The sequence below is a fragment of the Lolium perenne genome, chromosome 4 (assembly GCF_019359855.2).
Source record: "Lolium perenne isolate Kyuss_39 chromosome 4, Kyuss_2.0, whole genome shotgun sequence".
Classification (NCBI taxonomy): Eukaryota; Viridiplantae; Streptophyta; class Magnoliopsida; order Poales; family Poaceae; genus Lolium; species Lolium perenne.
The window spans coordinates 52,279,861-52,305,010 of record NC_067247.2 but is presented as its reverse complement, the minus strand read 5'-3'; the positions used below and the strand labels follow the sequence as shown (position 1 = coordinate 52,305,010).

At 45.0% G+C, this 25,150-nt stretch overlaps 1 protein-coding gene across 1 annotated transcript; it reads left to right on the top strand.

Moving 5' to 3' along the window:
* The first annotated feature begins 298 nt into the window (after window positions 1-298).
* Window positions 299-23,608, top strand: LOC127346781 (F-box/FBD/LRR-repeat protein At3g52680-like). Its single transcript, XM_071828957.1, has 4 exons — window positions 299-660; window positions 22,089-22,530; window positions 22,714-22,878; window positions 23,087-23,608. The coding sequence occupies exons 1-4, from the start codon at window positions 299-301 to the stop codon at window positions 23,606-23,608; spliced, it is 1,491 nt and encodes a 496-aa protein (XP_071685058.1).
* Window positions 23,609-25,150: the final 1,542 nt, after the last annotated feature.

The following is a 25,150-nucleotide window of genomic DNA, read 5'->3' as shown; positions in this document are numbered from 1 at the left end:
TCACATCTCGTATGCCTGATGATCGCCTCTCTTTCGCGCGCCGATGTGTGGCCCGGCTCCTGCCACGCACCATCGTAATAATTAAGTAGACCAGGAGATTTACGACTTGTACATCAGTTTGTATTGGACTCGGAAGCCAGTCTTGGGACAAGACTCGGAGCTTGCTATAAATAAGCCCAGTTCAGGCGTCCACCATTGTGAGCTTGTGTTTTTGTTGGCCTGTCTGAGACCGGATCAACATGAAGGGCCGCTGCTGCCGTGATGTAAGTCGTCGCTGCTCTGCGTTTCCTTCTGGTTCATGTATCCCTCATCCACCACTTATCCCCGCCCCTCCGCGTCCTACCCGCAGTCACGGCAAGCAGCAACATGCAGCGGGGACGACAGACTAAGCCAGCTGCCCGACGACGCGCTGCTCAACATCCTAGAGCGGCTGGGCACGCTCGATGCCATCAGAACCTGCATACTCTCCAAGAAGATGCTCCAGCTACCCGACATGCTCTCGCAGATCTTCATTGACTTCTACTCCGCTTTGCATTCCGACGATATCGATATAACCCGTACGACTACAGGAGACGTGGCCCGGATCAACGGCGCGGTGGCCGACGTGACGGCCAGGTTCCTGAGCACGAGACCGTCACGAATCCCCGTTCGCAAACTGAAGCTCACACTGGTAGAAAAATGGCCTTCCGTCCAGCCCCATTAGTCGCCAAAATATAGGAACCGCGACTAATGGGGTCTTTTGTCGCGGTTCGGGTGGCGAACCGCGACTAAAGACCTGAGCCCAGCGCGCTCGCTGGCCAGCTGGTGGACGGTCCTCAGGCCTGGCCCGAAGGCCTTTAGTCGCGGTTGGCCAGGCCAACCGGGACTAAAGGCCCATCCCTATAAAAGGGCCTCAGCTCACAGCACTTAGCCATTTGGTGCCACTTCTCTTCACAAGCTTCACAAGGGGGTGTAGGTTTGCTTTTGGTTCCTCTTATGCACATAAGGTGTTTGATGAAATGCCCCAAGAGCATGAAACAAACATGATATGAAGTGTCGGAGCCACACTTGAGCTTCCTCATTTATTTTGTCCTCCTCGATCGCGGTTAGCAACTTGAACCTTTCATATGTGTCATTATTGATAAAATATGCATGTGTGTAGTTCATTGTTTAATTTCTATTGTTTATAGCTAGTTAGTTTAAAAAATGCATGATGGTTAATTATATATTTTATATTATAATAATGCATATGAATCGGCAATGGATGTACGGTAACCGACTCTCCGGCGAGTTCACTATGGGTTTGAAAGATTTCCTCGTAGTTGCTAATGCGAACAAGCAGAAGGGTTTTGTTATCTGTCCATGTGTTGACTGTAAGAATCAGAAGGGTTACTCTTCCTCAAGAGAAGTTCACCTGCACCTGCTTCGGCACGGTTTCATGCCAAGCTATAATAGTTGGACCAAGCATGGAGAAAGAGGGGTTATAATGGAAGAAGATGAAGAAGGGGATGATTTCATCGATGAAAACTATCTTGATCATTTCGGTGATACTTTCATGGAGGATGCTGAAGGTGAAGGGGAAGGTGAAGGGGAAGGTGAAGAAGAGACACGTGATGAGCCCGTTGATGATCTTGGTCGGACCATTGCTGATGCACGGAGACGCTGCGAAACTGAAAAGGAGAGGGAGAATTTGGATCGCATGTTAGAGGATCACAGAAAGTTGCTGTACCCCGGATGCGATAATGGTCTGAAAAAGCTGGGCTGCACACTGGATTTGCTGAAATGGAAGGCACAGGCAGGTGTAGCTGACTCGGCATTTGAAAACTTGCTGAAAATGTTGAAGAATATGTTTCCAAAGAATAACGAGTTGCCCGCCAGTACGTACGAAGCAAAGAAGGTTGTCTGCCCTCTAGGTTTAGAGGTTCTGAAGATACATGCATGCATCAACGACTGCATCCTCTACCGCGGTGAATACGAGAATTTGAATGAATGTCCGGTATGCACTGCATTGCGTTATAAGATCAGAGGCGATGACCCTGGTGACGATGTTGAGGGAGAGAAACCCAGGAAGAGGGTTCCCGCCAAGGTGATGTGGTATGCTCCTATAATACCACGGTTGAAACGTCTGTTCAGGAACAAAGAGCATGCCAAGTTGTTGCGATGGCACAAAGAGGACCGTAAGTCGGACGGGGAGTTGAGACACCCCGCAGATGGAACGCAATGGAGAAAGATCGACAGAGAGTTCAAAGATTTTGCAGCTGACGCAAGGAACATAAGATTTGGTCTAAGTACAGATGGCATGAATCCTTTTGGCGAGCAGAGCTCCAGCCATAGCACCTGGCCAGTGACTCTATGCATCTACAACCTTCCTCCTTGGTTGTGCATGAAGCGGAAGTTCATTATGACGCCAGTGCTCATCCAAGGTCCGAAGCAGCCCGGCAACGACATCGATGTGTACCTAAGGTCATTAGTTGATGAACTTTTACAGCTGTGGGGCAGACCTGGTGTCCGTGTGTGGGATGAGCACAAAGAAGAGGAATTTGACCTACGAGCGTTGCTTTTCGTAACCATCAACGATTGGCCTGCTCTTAGTAACCTTTCGGGACTGTCAAATAAGGGATACAATGCATGCACGCACTACTTACATGAGAGTGAAAGTGTACATTTGCCAAATTGTAAGAAGAACGTGTACCTTGGGCATCGTCAATTTCTTCTGAAATTCATCCAGTAAGAAAGAAAGGCAAGCATTACAACGGCAAGGCATATCACCGGCCGAAGCCTGCGGAATGCACTGGTGCTGAGGTATTTGATATGGTCAAGGATTTGAAAGTCATCTTTGGAAAGGGTCCTGGCGGACAATCAGCTCCGAAGGGAGCTGACGGGCACGCAGCCATGTGGAAGAAGAAATCTATATTCTGGGAGCTAGAATATTGGAAAGTCCTAGATGTCCGTTCTGCAATCGACGTGATGCATGTTACGAAGAATATTTGCGTGAACCTCCTAAGCTTCTTGGGCGTGTATGGGAAGACAAATGATACAAAGGAAGCACGGCAGGACCAGCAACGTTTGAAAGACCCTGATGACCGGCATCCGGAATGGTTTCAAGGTCGTGTCAGCTACGCTCTGACCAAAGAAGAGAAGGTCATCTTTTTTGAATGCCTGAGCAGTATGAAGGTCCCGTCTGGATTCTCGTCCAATATAAAGGGAATAATAAACATGGCGGATAAAAAGTTCCAAAACCTGAAGTCTCACGACTGCCACGTGATTATGACGCAACTGCTTCCGATTGCTTTGAGGGGGCTCCTGCCGGAAAATGTTCGAGTAGCCATTGTGAAGCTATGTGCATTCCTCAATGCAATCTCTCAGAAGGTAATCAATCCAGAAGTTCTACCACGGTTACAGAATGATGTGGTCCAATGTCTTGTCAGTTTCGAGTTGGTGTTCCCGCCATCCTTCTTCAATATTATGACGCACCTCCTGGTTCACCTAGTCGAAGAGATTTCCATTCTCGGCCCTATATTTCTACACAATATGTTCCCCTTCGAGAGGTTCATGGGAGTATTAAAGAAATATGTTCGTAACCGTGCTAGGCCAGAAGGAAGCATCGCCAAGGGCTATGGAAATGAGGAGGTAATTGAGTTTTGTGTTGACTTTGTTCCTGACATTAAGCCGATTGGTCTTCCTCGATCGCGGCACGAGGGGAGACTAAGTGGAAAAGGCACGATCGGAAGGAAATCAACGATATGTTTGGACGGCCATTCTATGACTGAAGCACACCACACAGTTCTGACCAATTCCAGCTTGGTGGCTCCGTACTTTGAGAAACACAAGAATATTTTACGCTTGGACAACCCGGGGAAGCCTGAATCTTGGATTAGGAAGGCCCACATGGAGACTTTTGGCAGTTGGTTGAGAAAACATTTAATGAATGACAATGATGTTGTAGATCAGCTGTACATGTTGGCCAAGACACCATTTTCGACTATAACGACTTTCCAAGGGTACGAGATAAATGGGAATACATTTTACACGATCGCCCAAGATAAAAAGAGCACCAACCAAAACAGTGGTGTCCGCTTTGATGCAGCAACCGAGAATGGGCAAAAGGTCACATATTATGGTTACATAGAGGAGATAAGGGAACTTGACTATGGACCCTCCTTTAAGATCCCTTTGTTACGGTGCAAATGGTTCAAGCTAACAGGAGGTGGGGTAAAGGTGGACCAGCAATACGGAATGACAATGGTGGATTTCAACAATCTTGGTTACCTTGACGAACCATTCATCCTAGCGAAAGATGTCGCTCAGGTTTTCTATGTGAAGGACATGAGTAGCAAACCGAGGAAACGGAAAGATAAGAAAACGATCAGTACATCATGCGATGATCCAAAGCGCCACATTGTTCTTTCAAGGAAAAGAAACATCGTGGGAGTGGAGGACAAGACAGACATGTCAGAAAATTATAATATGTTTGCTGAAATTCCGCCCTTCAAAGTGAACACCGACCCAAGCATTAAGTTAAATGATGAGGATGCTCCATGGATACGGCACAATCGTAAGCAAGCAGGGACACAAGGGAAGAAATGATGTGTAATAATTTATTGTACCAAACTTTGTTGAATGGATCATGTGAATTATATTACCCGTGATGTGTTTGGTGTCCATTTTCGAATGATTCGAGATACCACTGATGATACATGAAATTTGGATTGATTTAGTCATACTCCTGCCTAGGCGTATAATATGCATACTCGTAGTCTTCATAGCCGCCACCGTTGTACTGGTAGTCGTCGCCTTCTAAGTTGCCGCCGTCGTCGTCGCTGCTGTCGTCGCTGTCGTCGGGCGGCGCTCGTGGCTCGAACTGAGGGTAGCACAGGCGGGGGATATCGCCGGCCGTGATGTAGTCCATGACGATCTGCAGAGTCCGGCCGTACCACCATAGCCGACGGCCGGCCTCGTGGAAGTTCCCAGGAGGCAGACCGTCCTCCTCATACCTCGCGAGCGCCCTCTCGCGCCGATTGATGAAGAAGGCATCCCAAGTATGCTGGTTATCGGGATGCCAGCGGGGATTCATCCGCTGCTCCGGCGTGAGGTCGAGGTAGTAGTGGTTCGTGATGGCCGCCCGGCGTGCAGTACCCTGAGGGACGGGAGGGACCGACACGCCGCCGGTGCTTAGGCTCCAGCCGGCGGGGACGCGGTAGCCCGGTGGGCAAGGGTAGTTCGAGGCGCAAAGCTCCTCCACCTGCTGGTAGGTTAGAGTGGGTGCGGTGGAAGCCATGAGAGAGTGATGAGAGATTGTAGAGATGTGACAATGCTGGCCAAGCCGGGCTACATATATGTAGTGACAAATGGCGGGAAAAATGGGAGCGGGAAGACAGGAGGCGGGAAGAAAGAGGCGGGAAGAAAGTGGCGGGAAGAAAGTGGCGGGAAGAAAGAGGCGGGAAGAAAGAGGCGGGAAGACAGGGAAGAAATGGCGGGAAGAAGAGGAATCCAGAGCTGGTCATCTAATCTTTAGTCCCGGCTGGTGGGTGCAACCGGGACTAAAGGTGGTTTTTGTGTCATCTATGAAAACTGTCGGTGGGATAAGGATGTTTGGGTAAGCTTTAGTCCCGGCTGGAGGGTGCAACCATGACTAAAGCTGTCGGCAGGATAAGAACGCGTGGGTGGACGCACTGCTCGATGAGATAAAGCATGTAGCGCACGACACCCTGTCGGAGGAACAAGCCAAAGCCGAAGCGGCGCCGTGCCTATAAAAGGAGCATCGATACGCCTTGGCAAGCAGACCAACAAGCCAACCTAGCAGGTAGGGAGGGTTTCATCCCCATGGATGAAGTAAAGGGTTGGAAAATCTCCCGTGGCGCAGCTTCTCGAAGATGTCGTCGGTGCACACGCCCTACGACATCTTCGGAAGTTGCTCCTCGGGAAAATTTTCCTGCAAGCCCATGAAAGACTTCATCTCCTCTAACATTGTTGGGTAAAGGGTTGGAAAATCTCCCGTGGCGCAACTTCTCGAAGATGTCGTTGGTTTACACGCCCTACGACATCTTCGGAAGTGATACGTCCAATTTGCATCACTATTTTGTATCATAATTTGCTGTTATTCATTGATATATTTCATATTTGGTCATAATACTTATGTTATTTCATCTATTTTGCATGTTTCATCATTATTGGAGGATCGAGCACCGGAGCCAGGATTCTGCTGGAAAAAGCACCGTCAGAACGCAATATTTTGGAAGATCAACTGTGGAAGGAAATTATACCAAAAATCCTATTTTTCCAGATGACGAAGGAAGCCAGAAGGGGGAGCCAGCTGGACCCAAGGTGGGCCCAGACCATAGGGCGGCGCGGCCCATGGCCTGGCCGCGCCACCTGGTGGTGAGGGGGCCCCACAGCCCCTTTCGCCTCCTTTTCTTCGCGAAATCCTTCGTCCCGAAGACCTAAGCCACAGAGGGTACCTCACGAAGAGTTACAGCCGCCTCTGCGGGGCGGAGAACACCAGAGAGAAAAGAGCTCTCCGGCGGCTGAAATCCGCCGGGGAAATTCCCTCCCGGAGGGGGAAATCGACGCCATCGCCACCATCATCGAGCTGGACATCATCTCCATCACCATCATCATCATCTCCACCATCATCACCGCCGTCTCCACCGCTGGACATCGTCACCGCCGTAGCAATTTGGGTTTGATCTTGATTGTTTGATAGGGGAAACTCTCCCGGTATTGATTTCTACTTGTTATTGATGCTATTGAATGAAACCATTGGACCAAGGTTTATGTTCAGATTGTTATTCATCATCATATCACCTCTGATCATGCTCCATATGATGTCTCGTGAGTAGTTCGTTTAGTTCTTGAGGACATGGGTGAAGTCTAAATGCTAGTAGTGAACTATGGTTGAATAATATTCAATGTTATGATATTTAAGTTGTGGTGTTATTCTTCTAGTGGTGTCATGTGAACGTCGACTACATGACACTTCACCTTTATGGGCCTAGGGGAATGCATCTTGTACTCGTTTGCCGATTGCGGGGTTGCCGGAGTGAAAGAAACCTAAACCCCCGTTGGTATATCGATGCAGGAGGGATAGCAGGATCTCAGAGTTTAAGGCTGTGGTTAGATTTATCTTAATTACTTTCTTGTAGTTGCGGATGCTTGCAAGGGGTATAATCACAAGTATGTATTAGTCCTAGGAAGGGCGGTACATTAGCATAGGTTCACCCACACAACACTTATCAAAACAATGAAGATTAATTAGCCGTATGTAGCGAAAGCACTAGACTAAAATCCCGTGTGTCCTTGAGAACGTTTGGTCATTATAAGTAAACAACCCGGCTTGTCCTTTGTGCTAAAAAGGATTGGGCCACTCGCTGCAATTGTTACTCTCGCACTTTACTTACTCGTACTTTATTCATCTGTTACATCAAAACCCCCTGAATACTTGTCTGTGAGCATTTACAGTGAATCCTTCAGCGAAACTGCTTGTCAACACCTTCTGCTCCTCGTTGGGATCGACATTCTTACTTATCGAAAATACTACGATACACCCCCTATACTTGTGGGTCATCAAGACTATTTTCTGGCGCCGTTGCCGGGGAGTGAAGCGCTATTGGTAAGTGGAATTGGTAAGGAAAATATCTACTGTTTGTGCTGATTTTATTTCTGCCTGCTGCCATAATTCATTATGGAGAGATCTCCTTTAGAATGCTTATTTGGGAAATCCACTACTACTGCAAAGGTAGTGGATGAGGCGCCAGGTGAGGAAGAAATACCATACAAAATACCTATGAAAATTATTGAACGCGTAGTGAATAACCGTTATACAGGGGATGGAACTGTCCACCCTGGAGATCATTTATTGTTCTTGCATGAATTATGCGGTTTATTCAAGTGTGCAGGTATTGCTATGGATGAAGTGAGGAAGAAATTATTCTCTACATCGCTGTCTGGTAAAGCGGCGCATTGGTATAAATTACTGGATAATGGGGATTCTCTTGCATGGAACGATATTGTGCCCCGGTTTTATTCTAAGTTCTATCCTCCAAGTGAAATTCACAAGGATCGGAACCGCATATATAATTTTTGGCCTCATGATGGAGAGAGTATTGCCCAAGCTTGGGGGAGATTGAAGTCTTTAATGCTCAAATGCCCCATTCATGAGCTTCCTGGTAATGTTATTATTGATAATTTCTATGCAAGACTTTCTTTTGAAGACAAGACCTTGCTGGATACTTCTTGTTCTGGATCATTCACGCGCAATAAGGAAGAGTTTAAAAGGGACCTTCTTAATCGGATCCAGGAAAATACTGAAGGATGGGAGATCGACAAAGATAGAGAATCAGGTATAAATTATGATTACAAATGCATTGAAGCTTTTATGGATACTGATAAATTTCGTAATATGAGTGCTACATATGGTCTTGATTCTCAAGTTGCTGCAAATCTTTATAAAGCTTTTGCCTCTCATTATGAATTGCCTAAGAAGAATTTTGATAAGTATCATGAACCGTATAAAGATAAAATTGATCCATCTATTAATAAATGCGTTGTAGTTGAAACTGTTGATCATGTTATTCCTGAAGCTTATATTGAAAAAACTCCTTTCCATGCTAAAATCAAGGAGTACTCTGTTATAAATAGTGCGGTTCATAAAAGTGAAAAGAAACCTATAGAACCTGAAGAACAAATAAAAGTTGAACCTGCTGTTGCAATAGTTAAAGATCTTGTGACTGAAAATTTGGAGGAAGGTCATATTATTTTCTGTGAAGATGCTTCTAATATTGTTTCACATCCTAATAAACCCAAACAAGTTAGTGTTCCTATGCTATCTGTTAGAATTGGTGATCATTGCTGTTATGGTTTATGTGATATTGGTGCAAGTGTTAGTGCTATTCCTTATGAGCTTTACACGGAGATTATGCACGAAATTGATTCTTGTGAACTTGAAGATATTGATGTGGTTATTCAGCTGGCTAATAGAGAAACTATTTCTCCAATTGGTATTGTTCGAGATGTGGAAGTTCTATGTGGTAAGATTAAATATCCTGCTGACTTTTTGGTACTTGGTTCTGCTGCTAGTGATTATTGTCCTATCATTTTTGGTAGACCTTTTCTAAATACTTGTGGAGCTATTATAGATTGCAAGAAAGAGAAAATTTTGACTAAATTTGCTGGTGAATCTTATGAGTTTAACTTCTCTAAATTTACCAAAACTCCTTATAAAGCTGATTTCCCTAATGAAGATTTTAAAATGGAACAGTGTGCATCTATTGTTCTTGTTCCTAATAATCCTTTGCAGCAACATTTGGAGAATAGCGAGAGTGAAGTTTTTAGGAAAGAAAGAGATGAGCTTGAGGAAATTTTTCTTCGCCAACCTATTCTCAAGCATGATTTACCGGTGGAAGATCTGGGTACAACACCGCCACCAAAGGAAGATCCTGTCTTTGATTTAAAACCTTTGCCTGATAATCTTAAATATGCTCATATTGATGATAAGAAAATATATCCTGTTATTATTAGTTCTAAGCTTTCAGAGTTTGAAGAAGAAAGGCTATTGCAAATATTGAAGAAACACCGAGGTGCTATTGGCTACACTCTTGCTGACTTGAAGGGGATTTCTCCCTCTATTTGCCAACACGCCATTAATATGGAAGATGATGCGAAGCCTGTTGTTGAACCTCAACGTCGTCTAATTCCTAAGATGAAGGATGTGGTAAGAAATGAGGTATTACGACTTCTTGAAGCTGGTATTATATATCCTATTGCTGATAGTAGATGGGTTAGTCCTGTGCATTGTGTTCCTAAGAAAGGAGGAATGACTGTTGTGCCTAATGATAATGATGAGCTCATACCTCAAAGAGTAGTTGTAGGTTATAGAATGTGCATTGATTATCGAAAAGTTAATAAGGTTACTAAGAAAGATCATTACCCTTTGCCTTTTATTGATCAAATGTTAGAAAGGTTATCTAAAAATACTCATTTTTGTTTTCTTGATGGTTATTCTGGGTTTTCACAAATTGCTGTTAAAGCTAAGGATCAAGAGAAAACCACTTTCACTTGTCCCTATGGAACTTATGCTTATAGACGTATGCCTTTTGGTTTATGTAATGCTCCTGCTACTTTTCAAAGATGCATGTCTGCTATTTTTCATGGTTTTTCCGAGAGTATTGTAGAGGTATCCATGGATGATTTTTCTGTCTATGGGAATTCTTTTGATAATTGCTTGCGGAACCTTGATAAAGTTTTGCAGAGATGTGAAGAAACTAACCTTGTTCTTAATTGGGAGAAATGCCACTTTATGGTTAATGAAGGAATTGTATTGGGACATAAAATTTCCGAGAGAGGTATCGAAGTTGATAGAGCTAAAGTTGAAGCAATTGAGAAGATGCCCTATCCTAGGGATGTTAAAGGTATTCGTAGTGTTCTTGGTCATGCTGGGTTTTATAGGAGGTTTATTAAAGATTTCTCCAAGATTTTAAAGCCTCTTACTAATCTTCTTCAAAAAGATGTACCATTTGTTTTTGATGATGATTGTAAGGAAGCTTTTGAAACTCTAGAGAAAGCCTTAACAACTGCTCCTATAGTTGAACCTCCTGATTGGAATTTACCATTTGAATTTATGTGTGATGCTAGTGATTTTGCTGTGGGCGCTGTTCTTGGACAGCGAGTAGATAAAAAATTGAATGTTATTCATTATGCTAGTAAAACTCTTGATGCTGCTCAAAGAAATTATGCTACTACTGAAAAGGAATTGTTAGCTGTAGTCTTTGCTTGTGATAAGTTTAGATCTTATATTGTTGATTCAAAAGTTACTATACATACTGATCATGCTGCAATCAGATACCTTATGCAAAAGAAAGATGCTAAGCCAAGGCTTATTAGATGGGTACTTCTGTTGCAAGAATTTGATTTACATATTGTAGACAGGAAAGGTGCTGATAATCCTGTTGCTGATAATTTGTCTAGATTGGAAAATATTGCTTATGATCCTGTACCTGTTAATGATAGTTTTCCAAATGAACAATTGGCTGCAATAAAGGTGAGTTCGCGAGACAGTCCTTGGTATGCTGATTATGCTAACTTTATTGTTTCCAAGTACTTGCCTCCAACCTTTTCAGCTCAGCAAAGGAGGAAATTCTTTTATGACTTGAGGCATTATTTTTGGGATGACCCACACTTATATAAAGAAGGAGTTGATGGTATTATGCGAAGATGTGTTCCCGAATATGAACAACAAGAGATATTGAGTAAATGTCATGGTAGTGCTTATGGAGGACATCACGCCGGAGAAAGAACCGCACAAAAAGTTCTACAATCAGGTTTTTATTGGCCAACTCTCTTCAAAGATGCAAGAAAGTTTATTTTATCTTGTGATGAATGTCAAAGGGTTGGTAATATCTCCAGACGCAATGAAATGCCTATGAATTATACTCTTGTTATTGAACCGTTCGATTGTTGGGGATTTGACTTCATGGGACCTTTTCCCTCTTCAGAAGGTAACACTCATATACTTGTTGCTGTTGATTATGTTACTAAATGGGTGGAAGCCATACCTACAAAAAGTGCCGATGGTGAGACCTCTTTAAGAATGCTTTTAGATATTATTTTTCCTAGATTTGGAGTTCCTAGATATATTATAACTGATGGAGGTTCTCATTTTATTCATGGTGGTTTTAGAAAAACTCTTGCTAGATATGGTATTAATCATAGAATTGCTTCCGCATATCATCCTCAAACTAGTGGGCAAGTAGAATTATCAAATAGAGAGATTAAATCTATCTTGCAAAAGACTGTTAATAAAACTAGAAAGAATTGGGCTAGTAAATTGAAGGATGCACTATGGGCTTATAGAACTGCTTATAAAAATCCCATGGGAATGTCACCTTATAAAATGGTTTATGGGAAAGCTTGTCATTTACCTTTAGAGCTAGAGCACAAGGCTTATTGGGCAGTTAGAGAATTAAATAAAGATCCTAAACTTGCCGATAATAAGAGGTTGTTGCAACTGAGTTCTCTAGATGAATGGAGAAGTGAAGCTTATGAAAATGCTAAACTCTTTAAAGAGAAAGTTAAAAAATGGCATGATAGAAGGATTATCAAAAGATAATTTAATATTGGGGATAAAGTCCTATTGTATCGGTCTCGTCTCAGATTCTTTGCAGGGAAATTACTCTCGAAATGGGAAGGACCGTATGTTGTTGAGGAGGTGTATCGTTCAGGAGCAATTAAAATTAGCTCTCTCCAAGGCAATGCCACACAAGTGGTGAATGGACAAAGATTCAAGCATTATATCTCAGGTGATTCCTATAATGTTGATGTTGATATTATTCGAGTGGAAACACCGGAGGCTTTCATCAAAGAGCAAATTGACAGTCCGCCAGAACTCGACTTTGAATAGGTAACAGTACTGGTAATGAAAAGTTCGCAATTTACTTTCCGAACAATATTTTTGCTGTTTTTGGAAAATATGAGAAATTACGAGATCGAAACGGAGTGGAAAAGACGCACGAGGGCGTGCCACCATAGGTCGGCGCGGCCTGGCCTGGGCCCGCGCCGCCCTATGAGCTGGCCGCCTCATCGCCCCTTTCCGACTCTGGTTCGACCTGGTACTTTCCTCTTGTCGTGAATTTTTTTGCTATATAATCCCCCGGACCCCTGGAGGTCCGTATATCGTTTTCTCGACGTGTTTTGTTTCGAGCTGTTTCTGCCAGGATTTGCTTCGGATCTAGAGCCATCATGTCTTGGTCGGGAACTCCGAAGGACAGCTCTTGCAAGGATGTTGGCAACTTGTACATGGAGGAGCTGAGGATGTACCCAAAGGAGTTGATGCTCGTCGAGGGAGAACTGTAGATCAAGGATGTTTAGGGTCCTAAAGGAGAGGGAAGCTTGGAAGACAGGATGGAGAAGCTAGAACAAGAGGTCTTCAAATACAAGAAGATGGCTGAGCGTGAAGTGGACATCTTCCACAAGATTGTGTCTGAACTCATTGCTGAACACGAGAAGGAAACTGCAAAGCTATGGGGCGACATCCTCTCACTTCACGACACCACCAATAAACTCCAAGCACAACTCTATGACGTTCAGAATCAGAACTGTGAGTATGAAAACAGGTTTAAATACATAAGCCGCGTGCTGCTAGTTTCAGGATCCCCGAGACCAAGATGTCGTTTCTTGATGGAGAGCCTCTTCCTTGGAAGTTTGATGACGGGAGTTCATCACCACCATCGCCGAAGGAGTAATTCATCATCGGTATTGGCATCCCCTTGGTTTGTTCCAAGCTTGGGGGAGTGCCGCGGTATCACATCATCACTACCTTTTACTTTTTACTGTCAAGTAGTGTCATATCATGAGTAGGGAAGTTATCATATAAGATGGGTTGCAGTTTGGAAGTATCTCTCCTTTAGTTGGTTGTCTATGTATCCTTTGGTGTGAGTTATCGTTATGGAATATCAATGAGAAGTTTTATCATTTACATATTGCATATTTTATTTTAGTTTGCAATCTCTACTATATGATTTACCTTGTTGTTAGTATTGGTTTCACTTTGGGAGCATTGAATAAATCTATTTGGTTTTGGCAAACTTAGCATTGGTCAATAGCAACAACACTTTGAGGTTTAAGTAGAAAAGAGAAATACATGTGGTTGTTTCATTGTCTTTCTTTCTTGTTAGCTCATAGCTTATTATTCTGAAGTTAAAATTGTTTGTGCTTATAAGGAAGATGCATGATTGTTTCTATCACATGTATATTTGTTTGTTTCCTTCAACTCTTATGCTTGCTAATTAACCTTGCTAGCCAAAGACCTGTACTGAGAGGGAATACTTCTCGTGCATCCAAACCATAACCCAAACCTATGTCATTTGTGTCCACCATATCTACCTACTACATGGTATTTTCTGCCATTCCAAGTAAATACTTCGTGTGCTACCTTTAAACAATTCAAAATTTACTATCTCTTATTTGTGTCAATGTTTTATAGCTCATGAGGAAGTATGTGGTGTTTTATCTTCCAGTCTTGTTGGGCAACTTTCACCAATGGACTAGTGGCTTCATCCGCTTATCCAATAATTTTGCAAAAAGAGCTGGCAATGGGATTCCCAGTCCCAAACTAACTAAACTAAATAGACACTCCTCCATGGTATGTGATTGATGGACGGCACCCGAAGGATTCGGTTAGCCATGGCTTGTGTAAGCAAAGGTTGGGGGGAGTGTCATCATAATAAAACTAAGATAAAAAGGCACTCCTTCATGGTATGAGATTGTTGGCAGGCACCCGAGGATTCGGTTAGCCATGGTTTGTGAAAGAAAGGTTGGAAGGAGTGCCACACAAAATAAAAATAAAATGAGAGCCGCTCTTTGAAGGTTTGCCTGGCAAGGGGGTTAGAGTACCCGCTACCAGTCGTTGACAACAACAAACACCTCTCAAAATGTTATTTTTATTCTCTCTATATGATTTCAAAACTGAAAAAGCTCTAGCACATGATTTAATCCCTGCTTCCCTCTGTGAAGGGCCTGTCTTTTACTTTATGTTGAGTCAGTAAACCTATTTCCCTCCATCTCAAGCAAGCATTTGAGTAGTTGTGATCAAACCATTATATTGTGATTTGCTTCATCATGTCCTTATTTCTTCTTTGTTTAGTACAAGTTTTATCTGAATGAATATAGCTTTGCAAGTTATCAATGATTATGAGGAGACTATTATGATTGAGTATGCAAGTTGTGCAATATAAACTTTAACATGAGTGCATTGCTCGATAGATAAGTATAACCTGTTAATTGTTCTCTGACCAAGAACGAAGTTTGCCATCACCACTATGGTTTCTTATGCACCTTTACTTGTGATTACCTTATACTTGTTTCAAGTTGAGTTATATGAGGAAGTTGTTTACTAAAATGTCTTGTGTGAATGAATGTGATGCTTCTTGTCCGTATTTTATTTATCGACTCTTCACTCCATAAACATGTGGTCCTGTTTACTGAGTTCAGTTTCGCTTGGGGACAAGCGAAGTCTAAGCTTGGGGGGAGTTGATACGTCCAATTTGCATCACTATTTTGTATCATAATTTGCTGTTATTCATTGATATATTTCATATTTAGTCATAATACTTATGTTATTTCATCTATTTTGCATGTTTCATCATTATTGGAGGATCGAGCACCGGAGCCGGGATTCTGCTGGAAAAAGCACCGTCAGAACGCAATATTTCGGAAGATCAACTGTGGAAGGAAATTATACCAAAAATCCTATTTTTCCAGATGACGAAGGAAGCCAGAAGGGGGAGCCAGCTGGACCCAAGATGGGCCCAGACCATAGGGCGGCGCGGCCCATGGCCTGGCCGCGCCACGTGGTGGTGAGGGGGCCCCACAGCCCCTTTCGCCTCCTTTTCTTCGTGAAATCCTTCGTCCCGAAGACCTAAGCCACAGAGGGTACCTCACGAAGAGTTACAGCCGCCTCTGCGGGGCGGAGAACACCAGAGAGAAAAGAGCTCTCCGGCGGCTGAAATCCGCCGGGGAAATTCCCTCCCGGAGGGGGAAATCGACGCCATCGCCACCATCATCGAGCTGGACATCATCTCCATCACCATCATCATCATCTCCACCATCATCACCGCCGTCTCCACCGCTGGACATCGTCACCGCCGTAGCAATTTGGGTTTGATCTTGATTGTTTGATAGGGGAAACTCTCCCGGTATTGATTTCTACTTGTTATTGATGCTATTGAGTGAAACCATTGGACCAAGGTTTATGTTCAGATTGTTATTCATCATCATATCACCTCTGATCATGTTCCATATGATGTCTCGTGAGTAGTTCGTTTAGTTCTTGAGGACATGGGTGAAGTCTAAATGCTAGTAGTGAACTATGGTTGAATAATATTCAATGTTATGATATTTAAGTTGTGGTGTTATTCTTCTAGTGGTGTCATGTGAACGTCGACTACATGACACTTCACCTTTATGGGCCTAGGGGAATGCATCTTGTACTCGTTTGCCGATTGCGGGGTTGCCGGAGTGACAGAAACCTAAACCCCCGTTGGTATATCGATGCAGGAGGGATAGCAGGATCTCAGAGTTTAAGGCTGTGGTTAGATTTATCTTAATTACTTTCTTGTAGTTGCGGATGCTTGCAAGGGGTATAATCACAAGTATGTATTAGTCCTAGGAAGGGCGGTACATTAGCATAGGTTCACCCACACAACACTTATCAAAACAATGAAGATTAATTAGCCGTATGTAGCGAAAGCACTAGACTAAAATCCCGTGTGTCCTTGAGAACGTTTGGTCATTATAAGTAAACAACCCGGCTTGTCCTTTGTGCTAAAAAGGATTGGGCCACTCGCTGCAATTGTTACTCTCGCACTTTACTTACTCGTACTTTATTCATCTGTTACATCAAAACCCCCTGAATACTTGTCTCTGAGCATTTACAGTGAATCCTTCATCGAAACTGCTTGTCAACACCTTCTGCTCCTCGTTGGGATCGATATTCTTACTTATCGAAAATACTACGATACACCCCCTATACTTGTGGGTCATCAGGAAGTTGCGCCTCGGAATTTTTTTCCTGCAAGCCCATGAAAGACAGAGGCGGGAAGACAGAGGCGTGAAGAAATAGCGGGAAGACATAGGCGGGAAAGAACTGGCGGGAAGACAGGCCGGGGAGAACTTGTGGGAAGACAGAGGTGGCCGGGAAGAACTAGCGGGGAAGCGGGGGGCAGGAAGAAAGTTGAGGGAAGAAATTGGATTTTTCTGATTTTTTGATATATTATTTGTATTTTTAAGATTTTGAATTGAATTAGTTTTATTTTTCTGAATTTTTTGATATATTATTTGTATTTTTAAGATTTTGAATTGAATTAGTTTTCCCCCTTTAGTCGCGGTTGGGGTCCCCAACCGCGGCCAAAGGTCGCCCAGTATAAAACTCCGCGCCCGAACCGCCGCTGCCCCAGTCTCTTCTTCTCCGAACGATCCGCGCGCGAAGGAACTCTGCAGGGGACGCCGTTAGGCTGCGCGCTCGCTGACCGCCGCCCTCGCCGACTGCGCCGCCCTCGCCGACCGCCACCAGGGCCCTCGCCGACCGCCGCCCTCGCCGACTGCCGCCGCCGCGCACCGCCCCTCGACGCCGTCGCCACACACGCGCGCCGCCACCGTACGTACCGCTACGACGTCGCTCCCCGCCGGCGTGTACTGCTCGATCTTTTCCCCGTCGTCTTCCCCGCCGGCGCCGGCGCTGCCGCGCGCGCCACACACACGGGGGGAGGGAGGCCGGCGGCCGGCCGGGCGCGCGCCACACACACGCACACGTAGCTAGGGCAGCGCTCGGCGGCGCTCCGGCCCCTCCATCTCCCTTTTTTTTAATTAACAAAAAATTGAACTTAATTAACTTAACAAAAAACTTATAACAAAAATCTTAATTAACTTAACAAAAAAACTTATAACAAAATGAATTAGTTTTTTTGTTTTTAACTTAACACAACACAACAAATCGGAGAAAGCAACCCCGCGCGTATACGGAGGGGGGCAAGGGGGCGGCGCACCTCGCCGCCCGGGCCCCTCGCCGCGCCCCCCTCCGTATACGCGCGGGGTTTTTTTTTTGTTGTTTTTTGGCGACAGAGAGAGAGAAACGTGCGTACACCGACGCCGCGCGTATACGAGTGGGGTAGTCGGTGTTTCTCTCTGATCTCCTCTCTCTTGTCTTTTCGCCACCGCCCCTTTCGCCACCGCAGCCCCCCTTGCGCCACTGCCGCCCCCCGTTCGCCACCGCCCCCGCCCTTTCGCCACCGCCACCCCTCTTCTTCACTTAATTAATTAGTTTTTACTACATGTTTTCAGGACTGACATATGGCGGACGATAGAGCTGACCCGATTATGGACAACTATGATCCGGACGCTGAAGACCATATAATGGGCCTCATAAATGGCGATATTCTTTATGTGCCGACCGAACAAGAAGAAGAGGATATCTCTTCTTATCTGAACCTTGACGGTCAAGATGAAGGCCGTCAGCAAGATGATAACGAAGAAACGTCGATAAACGACGATCTTCAATTGGAAGTAGCAACCTCCTCCGGCGCCGAGGTATATATATACATTGAGCCTCTAGTGATACAAACTTACTGATTTAAATAAATATGTGTGTACTAACGCGCGCGACTCTCTTTCTTATTTTAGCCCTCGGCCGGATCATCGAAACAATCGAGTACGTCGTCAAAGCGTGGCGCAACCAAGACGCTGAAACAAGGAGAAACTTATACCATCGAGGTTGTCAGTGCAACCGGCAAGCCGCTGGAGCCCCACAAGAACGCCACCAAGTTTATCAACCAATGTGGAGCTGTTGTTAGAGACAACGTCTCGATCACCGTCCAGGAGTGGAATGAGCCAAAGAAGGCACGTCTTGGTTTCACTTTTGTCGATAAGAGAACAAAAAAAGATTGCTTGAAAAAGCTTATGCAACATTTCGTTCTACCTCCGGAATACAACAAATTCGATGAGGAGGGTAACAAGATTGAGGAAAACAAGGAGAGGAGGAGGCTAGTCAAACAATTCGCTCTTCATAAGATGGCCGACGCATTCCGGAAATTCAAGCAAAATCTAGCCCGTGACTATGTCAACGAGAACAAGACTCCGGATTTCAAAGGACAATATGAGAAACTGAAACATGATTGGCCAGAATTTGTGAAGCAAAAGAAATCGGAGCAGTTCATTCAAATATCAAAAAAAATAAGGAAAATGCGGCTAAGAAGGAGTACAATCATATTATGGGGCCAGGAGGGTATCGCCTTTGGGAGCCTAGGTGGGAAAAGATGGAGAACGAGCTGAGGGCGCGAGGAATCCGTCCAGGTACGGAGGGATGGGACCCAAGGGCCAAAAGCTGGTGGTACGGGCATGGGGGAACGCTACACCCGGAGACAGGGGAGTGTGTTTACCGGGGAAAAATGTTTAAACCCACCCAAGTCCTTATTAACGCAATGAGGGATGCTCAAGAGGGGAAGATCAAGTTCAACAGAGAGAACGACGCGCTGACAAAAGCCCTCGGGAATCCTGAACACGGAGGACGTGTACGAGGCATGGGGAACATTCCGTGGAAAATAGGGTTCTCCCAGAACGATGACCCGTACGGTTACAAAAGCCGTAAGAGAAAGATGGATCGGGATACAGATGTTGTGGCGCGGTTGGCATCGGAAATGGATGAGATGAAGAAAACCGTGAATGTACTAGTACAAGAAAGAGATGCAGCTCGGGCGCAGCATGAAGATCATCCAGCAGATCTCGGAAGCCAGCAGCGGAGAAGCAGCGTGGCTTCCACGGAGGCCCCACCGGCTGGTGCACATGCACCGACGATCGAAATTACTGCACCGGAGCCTCCGGCGATCGAAATTACTGCACCGGAGCCTCCTCGCTACCCCGTGGACGATGTAAAGGAGATGAAAGAATGTCATCTGTATTATCCAATCGGGAACATGTCCATGAAGGTAGCCATCGGCAGTGCTTTACCATGTTTACCTAGAGCACTCCACCACAACAACCCCATTCAAGATGGCTATGCTCGTGTCACGGTGGAGGACATAGTCCAAGGGTTTGAGGATCTGGAGATTGACATTCCTACACCTGAAGGGGCGAGAAGACTTGGAGATGTCAAGCGCCAGTTCATTCTATGGCAAAAGAAGTTTATCAAGTTTCCAGGCGAGGCGCCAAGGCCAACAAGTCCACCCCCCTACGGTGGTGGTGGCGGTGGCGGTGGTGGTGGTGGTGCTTCACCTACACCTCCTTCACGTCAGCCGACGCCGCCCCCCAATTCACCTCCGGCGGGTAAGCAGCCGCCGCCCCCTAGTCCGCCCCGGGCGGGTAAGCAGACGCCGCCCCCAATCCACCTCCGGCGAAGAAGCAGAAGCAGTCCTGGAGTATTAACTCGGACCCTTATGTACCTAAGATAACAAAGGTACCGGAGCCATCACTGAAGCCTCTCCCCACGAGGCCTTGGGAACGTAGTGCCGAGGAAGTCGACGCGGCCGCGACTGCTGATTATGAGAAATGGAAGGCGGACTGCAAGAAGAAAAGAGAGCCCGAGCCCAAGCCAATATTTTCTGATGAGCAAAAGAAGTGGGCTAAGTCATTTTTGAGCACACCGTCCCAAGCCGCGAAGAATCTGCCTGACGACTATGCACGTGAACTTCGTAGGCAGGCACTCATGTTCAAGGAGAAGAAAGAGCGGGCGGAGAAGCAGGAGAAGAAAGCCTTGGAGGAGGCCGAGAAAGAATTAGAAAGTAAAAAAAGCGAGAAACGAGTTGCCCAGCTCGGGGAACAAAGTAAACAATCGATTGCCCCGCTCATAGTGAAAGCCGCCGATCCGGATGCCCCCGATATCATAGAAGCTGCGGCAGCACAAGGATTGACTGTAACGAGTGCCAGAGAACAAGCGGCCAACTTAGGTATGACTCTTCGTGAACTGTTAGGCCTTGATGAGGTGCCAGTGAAGGAGGTAGTAATTACATATGTGCCGAATGGGCCTCTCGTCGAGCCTGCGTAGGAAGAGGATCTACCTCCACAAATGACAAGTCTGCTGAAATGGTACAAGGGTTACATAAAAAATAAAAACGCCAAAGAATATATTTATGCAGAAGTTAGATATGAGCATCACTTCAAACATTACTATGTACAAATTCATCTGAGTGAATTATTCCAGCTTTTCAATCTGCGCGAGCTCGACAAATCTATCATCAGTTGCTACGTTCTGTAAGTGATTTATTTCTACCCCATCTCGTTCATATTGCCTGCACTATACATATGTCCTAACTATATTGTTGTGTACGCTATTATATATGCAGAATGAAGATTAAGGAATGCAGAGTAAGGAACATCCTTGATGTTGGGTTCATTGACCCACACATCGTTAATGGATATGTGTTAGAGCATCACCCCGCCGACGTGGAGGAAGACCTGTGGCAGTTTCTTACAAAGCAGGAACTCAAAAGTGATATTCTATTTCCTTACCATTTTGGGTGAGTGTTTCTGTCTTGAGCACATTCTCTTTTGTTTACTCCATGCATGGTATGTGGCCGGCTAATCGATGAGTTATGCATGACTGTGCATGTATCGTATCCGCAGGTTCCACTGGATTCTGCTAGTAATTAAATTTGACACCTCAGAATGTCTCGTCCACGACTCTCTGACTCTGGATTCAAAGCTTTGGGGCGACATGAGAAGAATGCTGCAGAAGTAATTATTTTCATTCATTTGCGCTCTATATCGATCGGCCTATTTCGTTCATTTCCTAATATCAAGTAACTAATAACTCTCTTGTTTATTTAATTTTCTTTGTCTCGTAGGGTTTGGAGACGGTTCTCAGATGAAAGGGTCGGTGATTTCAAAAAAGAGCTACATTTCATGGGGTCAATGGCTAAGAATGGTGGCGATATTCAGCCAGCGGAGACCAATCTATGTGGATACTATGTCTGTGAGATGATCCAGAGATACAACTCTGAGCGGGTTCCGAGTGATAACAATGAGAAGAGGAATAACCTCCGGAAGATGCTTAGTCCAGAAGCTCGCTTCCGACCACTTCAAGAGGAACTAGCTGGATGGTTTACGAGGGAAGTCCTCCATCCTAAAGGAGAACACTATTACGAGGACGTAGAACTTCATATGCATTAAATTATGTATGGAAACTTGTTCAAAATTGTATATGGTCATCCGATGATATTGAATATATATTGTATATTCCTCTTGAATTCTTTTCGGTTCTAATTTCAAATTTGTTTGAAATTGTACATTCATATGCATGTATGTAGTACCGTAGAATATGTGAAACTCCTTCAAAATTAAAATAAAGCATAAAAGAAATAAAACAATACAAATTAAAAAGAAAACAGGTTTAGGGGGGGCTAAAACCCTAAACCTGCGGCGGCCTTTAGTCGCGGTTGTCCAGAAGAACCGCGACTAAAGGTCCTCCGCCCCGACGGTCGCCTGGCGCCCATGTGGACGGGCCTTTAGTCGCGGTTCGTAAGCAACCGCGACTAAAGGGGGGGGCCTTTAGTCGCGCTTATTTGGTCGCGGTTGCGCAACCGCGACTAATGGCAGTTGCGAACCGCGACCAAAGGCCCTTTTTCCACCAGTGTCAGGTTCGTCCTGCTACGTTACGACTGCATCTCCATCGGAAAATCTGTTGCCCGCGCCATGGCGGCACGGAGGCTGGACGGAACCGTGGAGTTCGAAATACTGACGGAGTGCAAGTTCGAGCACTGCTTCGAGGGCGGTCTCCTCCACTTCGGGACGCAGTTGAATACTTTCCTCGGTGACTGCCCGGATGCGTTCGCCTGCCTCACGCGGGTGCGGCTGCATAATCTGAGGTTCGGTGGCGAGTCGGACATCCCCAACGTCCTCAGCGTCTGCGAGCGGCTGGAGTCTCTGCGTCTCCATAATTGTGACGCGGGGAACAGTTCGGTGCTGAGAGTTGAGCATCCGAGACTCGTCGAGCTCGAGATCTTCTATGGGGAGTTTCTGACGGTGGAGCTCGTCTGTCTACCCAAGCTCCAGCGGATGAATTACACTAACCGGGTCCGACAAGAGCAATGCTACAACTACGGACGGAATGTTACAAAATCTCCTTACAGAATGACGTGTAGCAAATCAAAACAGTTGCAGCCCCTTGAATCACGGGAGAAGATTAGATTTGCACCAACCAACAACTTCCACCTAATCCCGTAAGTTTCATTCCGTAGAAACAGTCCGTACGTTCAGCATTTCCGCTACGACAAAGATCCCTTGTATTTGGGCGACGTCCCACAGCTTTCGAAGCTAAGCCTAACAAAGACTTGTTATTGGGGCCAGACCATGGAACTAAGTCAGCTGCTTGCCAATGCCCCCACCGTAGCCGATCTGCATCTGGATTTTCAAAGTGAAAAGGTAATCATCCACGTTCTCTCTGTCTCATGACGCAATCGACTCATCAGATTGTTGTTATTATATCATTTTATTGACAAAAAAAGTCTAAAAATAGGTTTTACTTGCATGTATGTAACAATATAGTGTAACTGAGACTTCATTGCCACCTCTTGAGGATGTAGTTTATGTGCATTCTACAATCGCTAATCCATTGTTTCGTTTGTCCTAGATATGGGTTCGACCAGAGAGCCCGAGACTGCTTGCTCCTGTGCTTGACAAACTGCACCATCTGAATATGGACTTCCTTCCTGAAGGATGTGACATCGCCTGGACAATGTTCTTCCTTGAAGCCGCACCATCCCTGGGCGAGCTCTGTCTCACGGTGTGGGATCATTGGTGTGGCACAGAGAAACTAAGCATTCGCAGAAAGAAAGCGGATGTGAAGTGGCAGCTACCTGCTCCCGATTTCAAGCACAAGAGTTTAACCAAGCTAACCATCTACGGCTTCCAGTCAGACGGCAACTTCACGAGATTTGTTAGGCGTGTCATGAAAGCTGCGGCAAACGTTGAAGAGATATCTTTGTATGATAGGAAGGTGTGCAAGTTCTGCACCAAAGAATTTGAGGATTATGAGACCGAGGTATTTCCATCAACATATCCAAGGACGAGCCAGGAGAAGGATTCTTTGAGGGAAAAGATTACCGGCGGGCTGATAATGGCTTCCCCCGATGTGATTCGCTTCAGGTCCTAGAAGCCTTTGGAAATCACTGCAAATATCATTCATGGAATCACAATGATCTATCTTTTGTGGTTTGAAGGAGCTACTAAACTCTAGAATAAAGTTGCTACTCTGTTTGTACTCTTTGATTTCATTTGAATTGAAGCCTGTATTGTTGCCTAACGGACTTCCTCATATGAAATGCAGCCCCTACTACCATTATTCGAATAACACTCTATTTTGTTATAATTAAACAGATAAATAAACACTTTTGTGTAAAAAAGAATGACTAATATTAGGTTCAGGGAGGATTTCCATTTAGTTGATGAGAAAGTAACCTCTAATGGTGATGACTAGCTTGTTCAAATGGGAATTAGCTTCATTCTGTTGGATAATTAGACAAAAGTTCCATGATTAATTTCAGAATATGAAACATGACGACATCAAGTACTAACATGTGAAATTCAAACATACTAGATTCATTAATCAACATGAATAGTAGCAAGGCAAACAACACAACATCATTCGCTAAACAGATCGAGATATGCCGCACGTACCGATCCGGTGGAGGTGGCGATGGAGGTGTGGTAGATGATGTCGTAGCAGTCACGTTGTTGATGACAACGTTGTTGACGACGGGTCGAAGTAGACGGCGATGAAGACGACGGTAGGCAGCACCGCTCAATCTAAGTTGTACCTATGTAATTGAAAAAATTCTCACTTGCCAAAGTTGCAATGCCATGCGAATCATGATTGGAAATTCTGAAGTTGAAAAATGAGCTGTAACTTAATTCTTACAACAATAATTAGCAAAACCATAAATAAATTTGTGTTGGATATTTAGATTTAGTTAAAGTGATCCATTTCCACAAGTCGGGACAGCGGAGTGAGCTGTACACGTGGTTGGCTGGTAGGACCAAAACCAGTCCACCTGGACCATCTGGCCGCCCTCCTTCTCGAAACATCCCGACTTGTCTCCTCCATATAGCGCCATCCTTGTGGAAATCAGTGTGCATCATGGGGCCGGGGCTGCTTCCCGTCAGTCTTCAGCCAGCCGCCTGCGGGGCACACGCAGGGGTAGGTGTTTGTTCAGAAACAGTTCGACGTGTTACGCACGTGATTATATCATGAAAAAACCCTACGCCACTACAGGAATGGGGCTATATGCCGAGGGCTGGGAACCCTCGGCGTAGCATGCTTTGGCCCTCGGCGTAGGCTATGCCGAGGGCCGCCCTCGGCATAGCTCCTCGGCGTGTAAGTCCCTCGGCAAAGGCACTATCGCCGTCGGCGTAGCCCGGCCCTCGGCGTAGCACGCTACGCCGACGGCAAAACCCTCGGCATAGACTTTTAAAAAAATTCAAATTTCCCGTTTCCAAAAAAATTCAAAAAAAAAAAAAATTCGAAAAAAAAATATTTTTTTCTATATGCCGACGGCAAAACCCTAGGCATAGACTTTTAAAATTTTTAAAATTTTAATTTCTTTTACACAATTTTTTCCTTTTTTCCTTTTTTTTCTTTTTTTTACTTTTTTATCTTTCACCCAATACACTTTTAACTCTAACTACACTTAATCTT

What these genes read in the sequence shown, in the direction of transcription:
- LOC127346781 (XM_071828957.1), top strand. Translation starts at nt 299, where the DNA reads ATGTATCCCTCATCCACCACTTATCCCCGCCCCTCCGCGTCCTACCCG. An exon ending in ATCCCCGTTCGCAAACTGAA is followed by an intron (nt 661 to 22,088) that starts GCTCACACTGGT and finishes TTTTTCCACCAG; the next exon opens with TGTCAGGTTCGTCCTGCTAC. An exon ending in GGATGAATTACACTAACCGG is followed by an intron (nt 22,531 to 22,713) that starts GTCCGACAAGAG and finishes CCGTACGTTCAG; the next exon opens with CATTTCCGCTACGACAAAGA.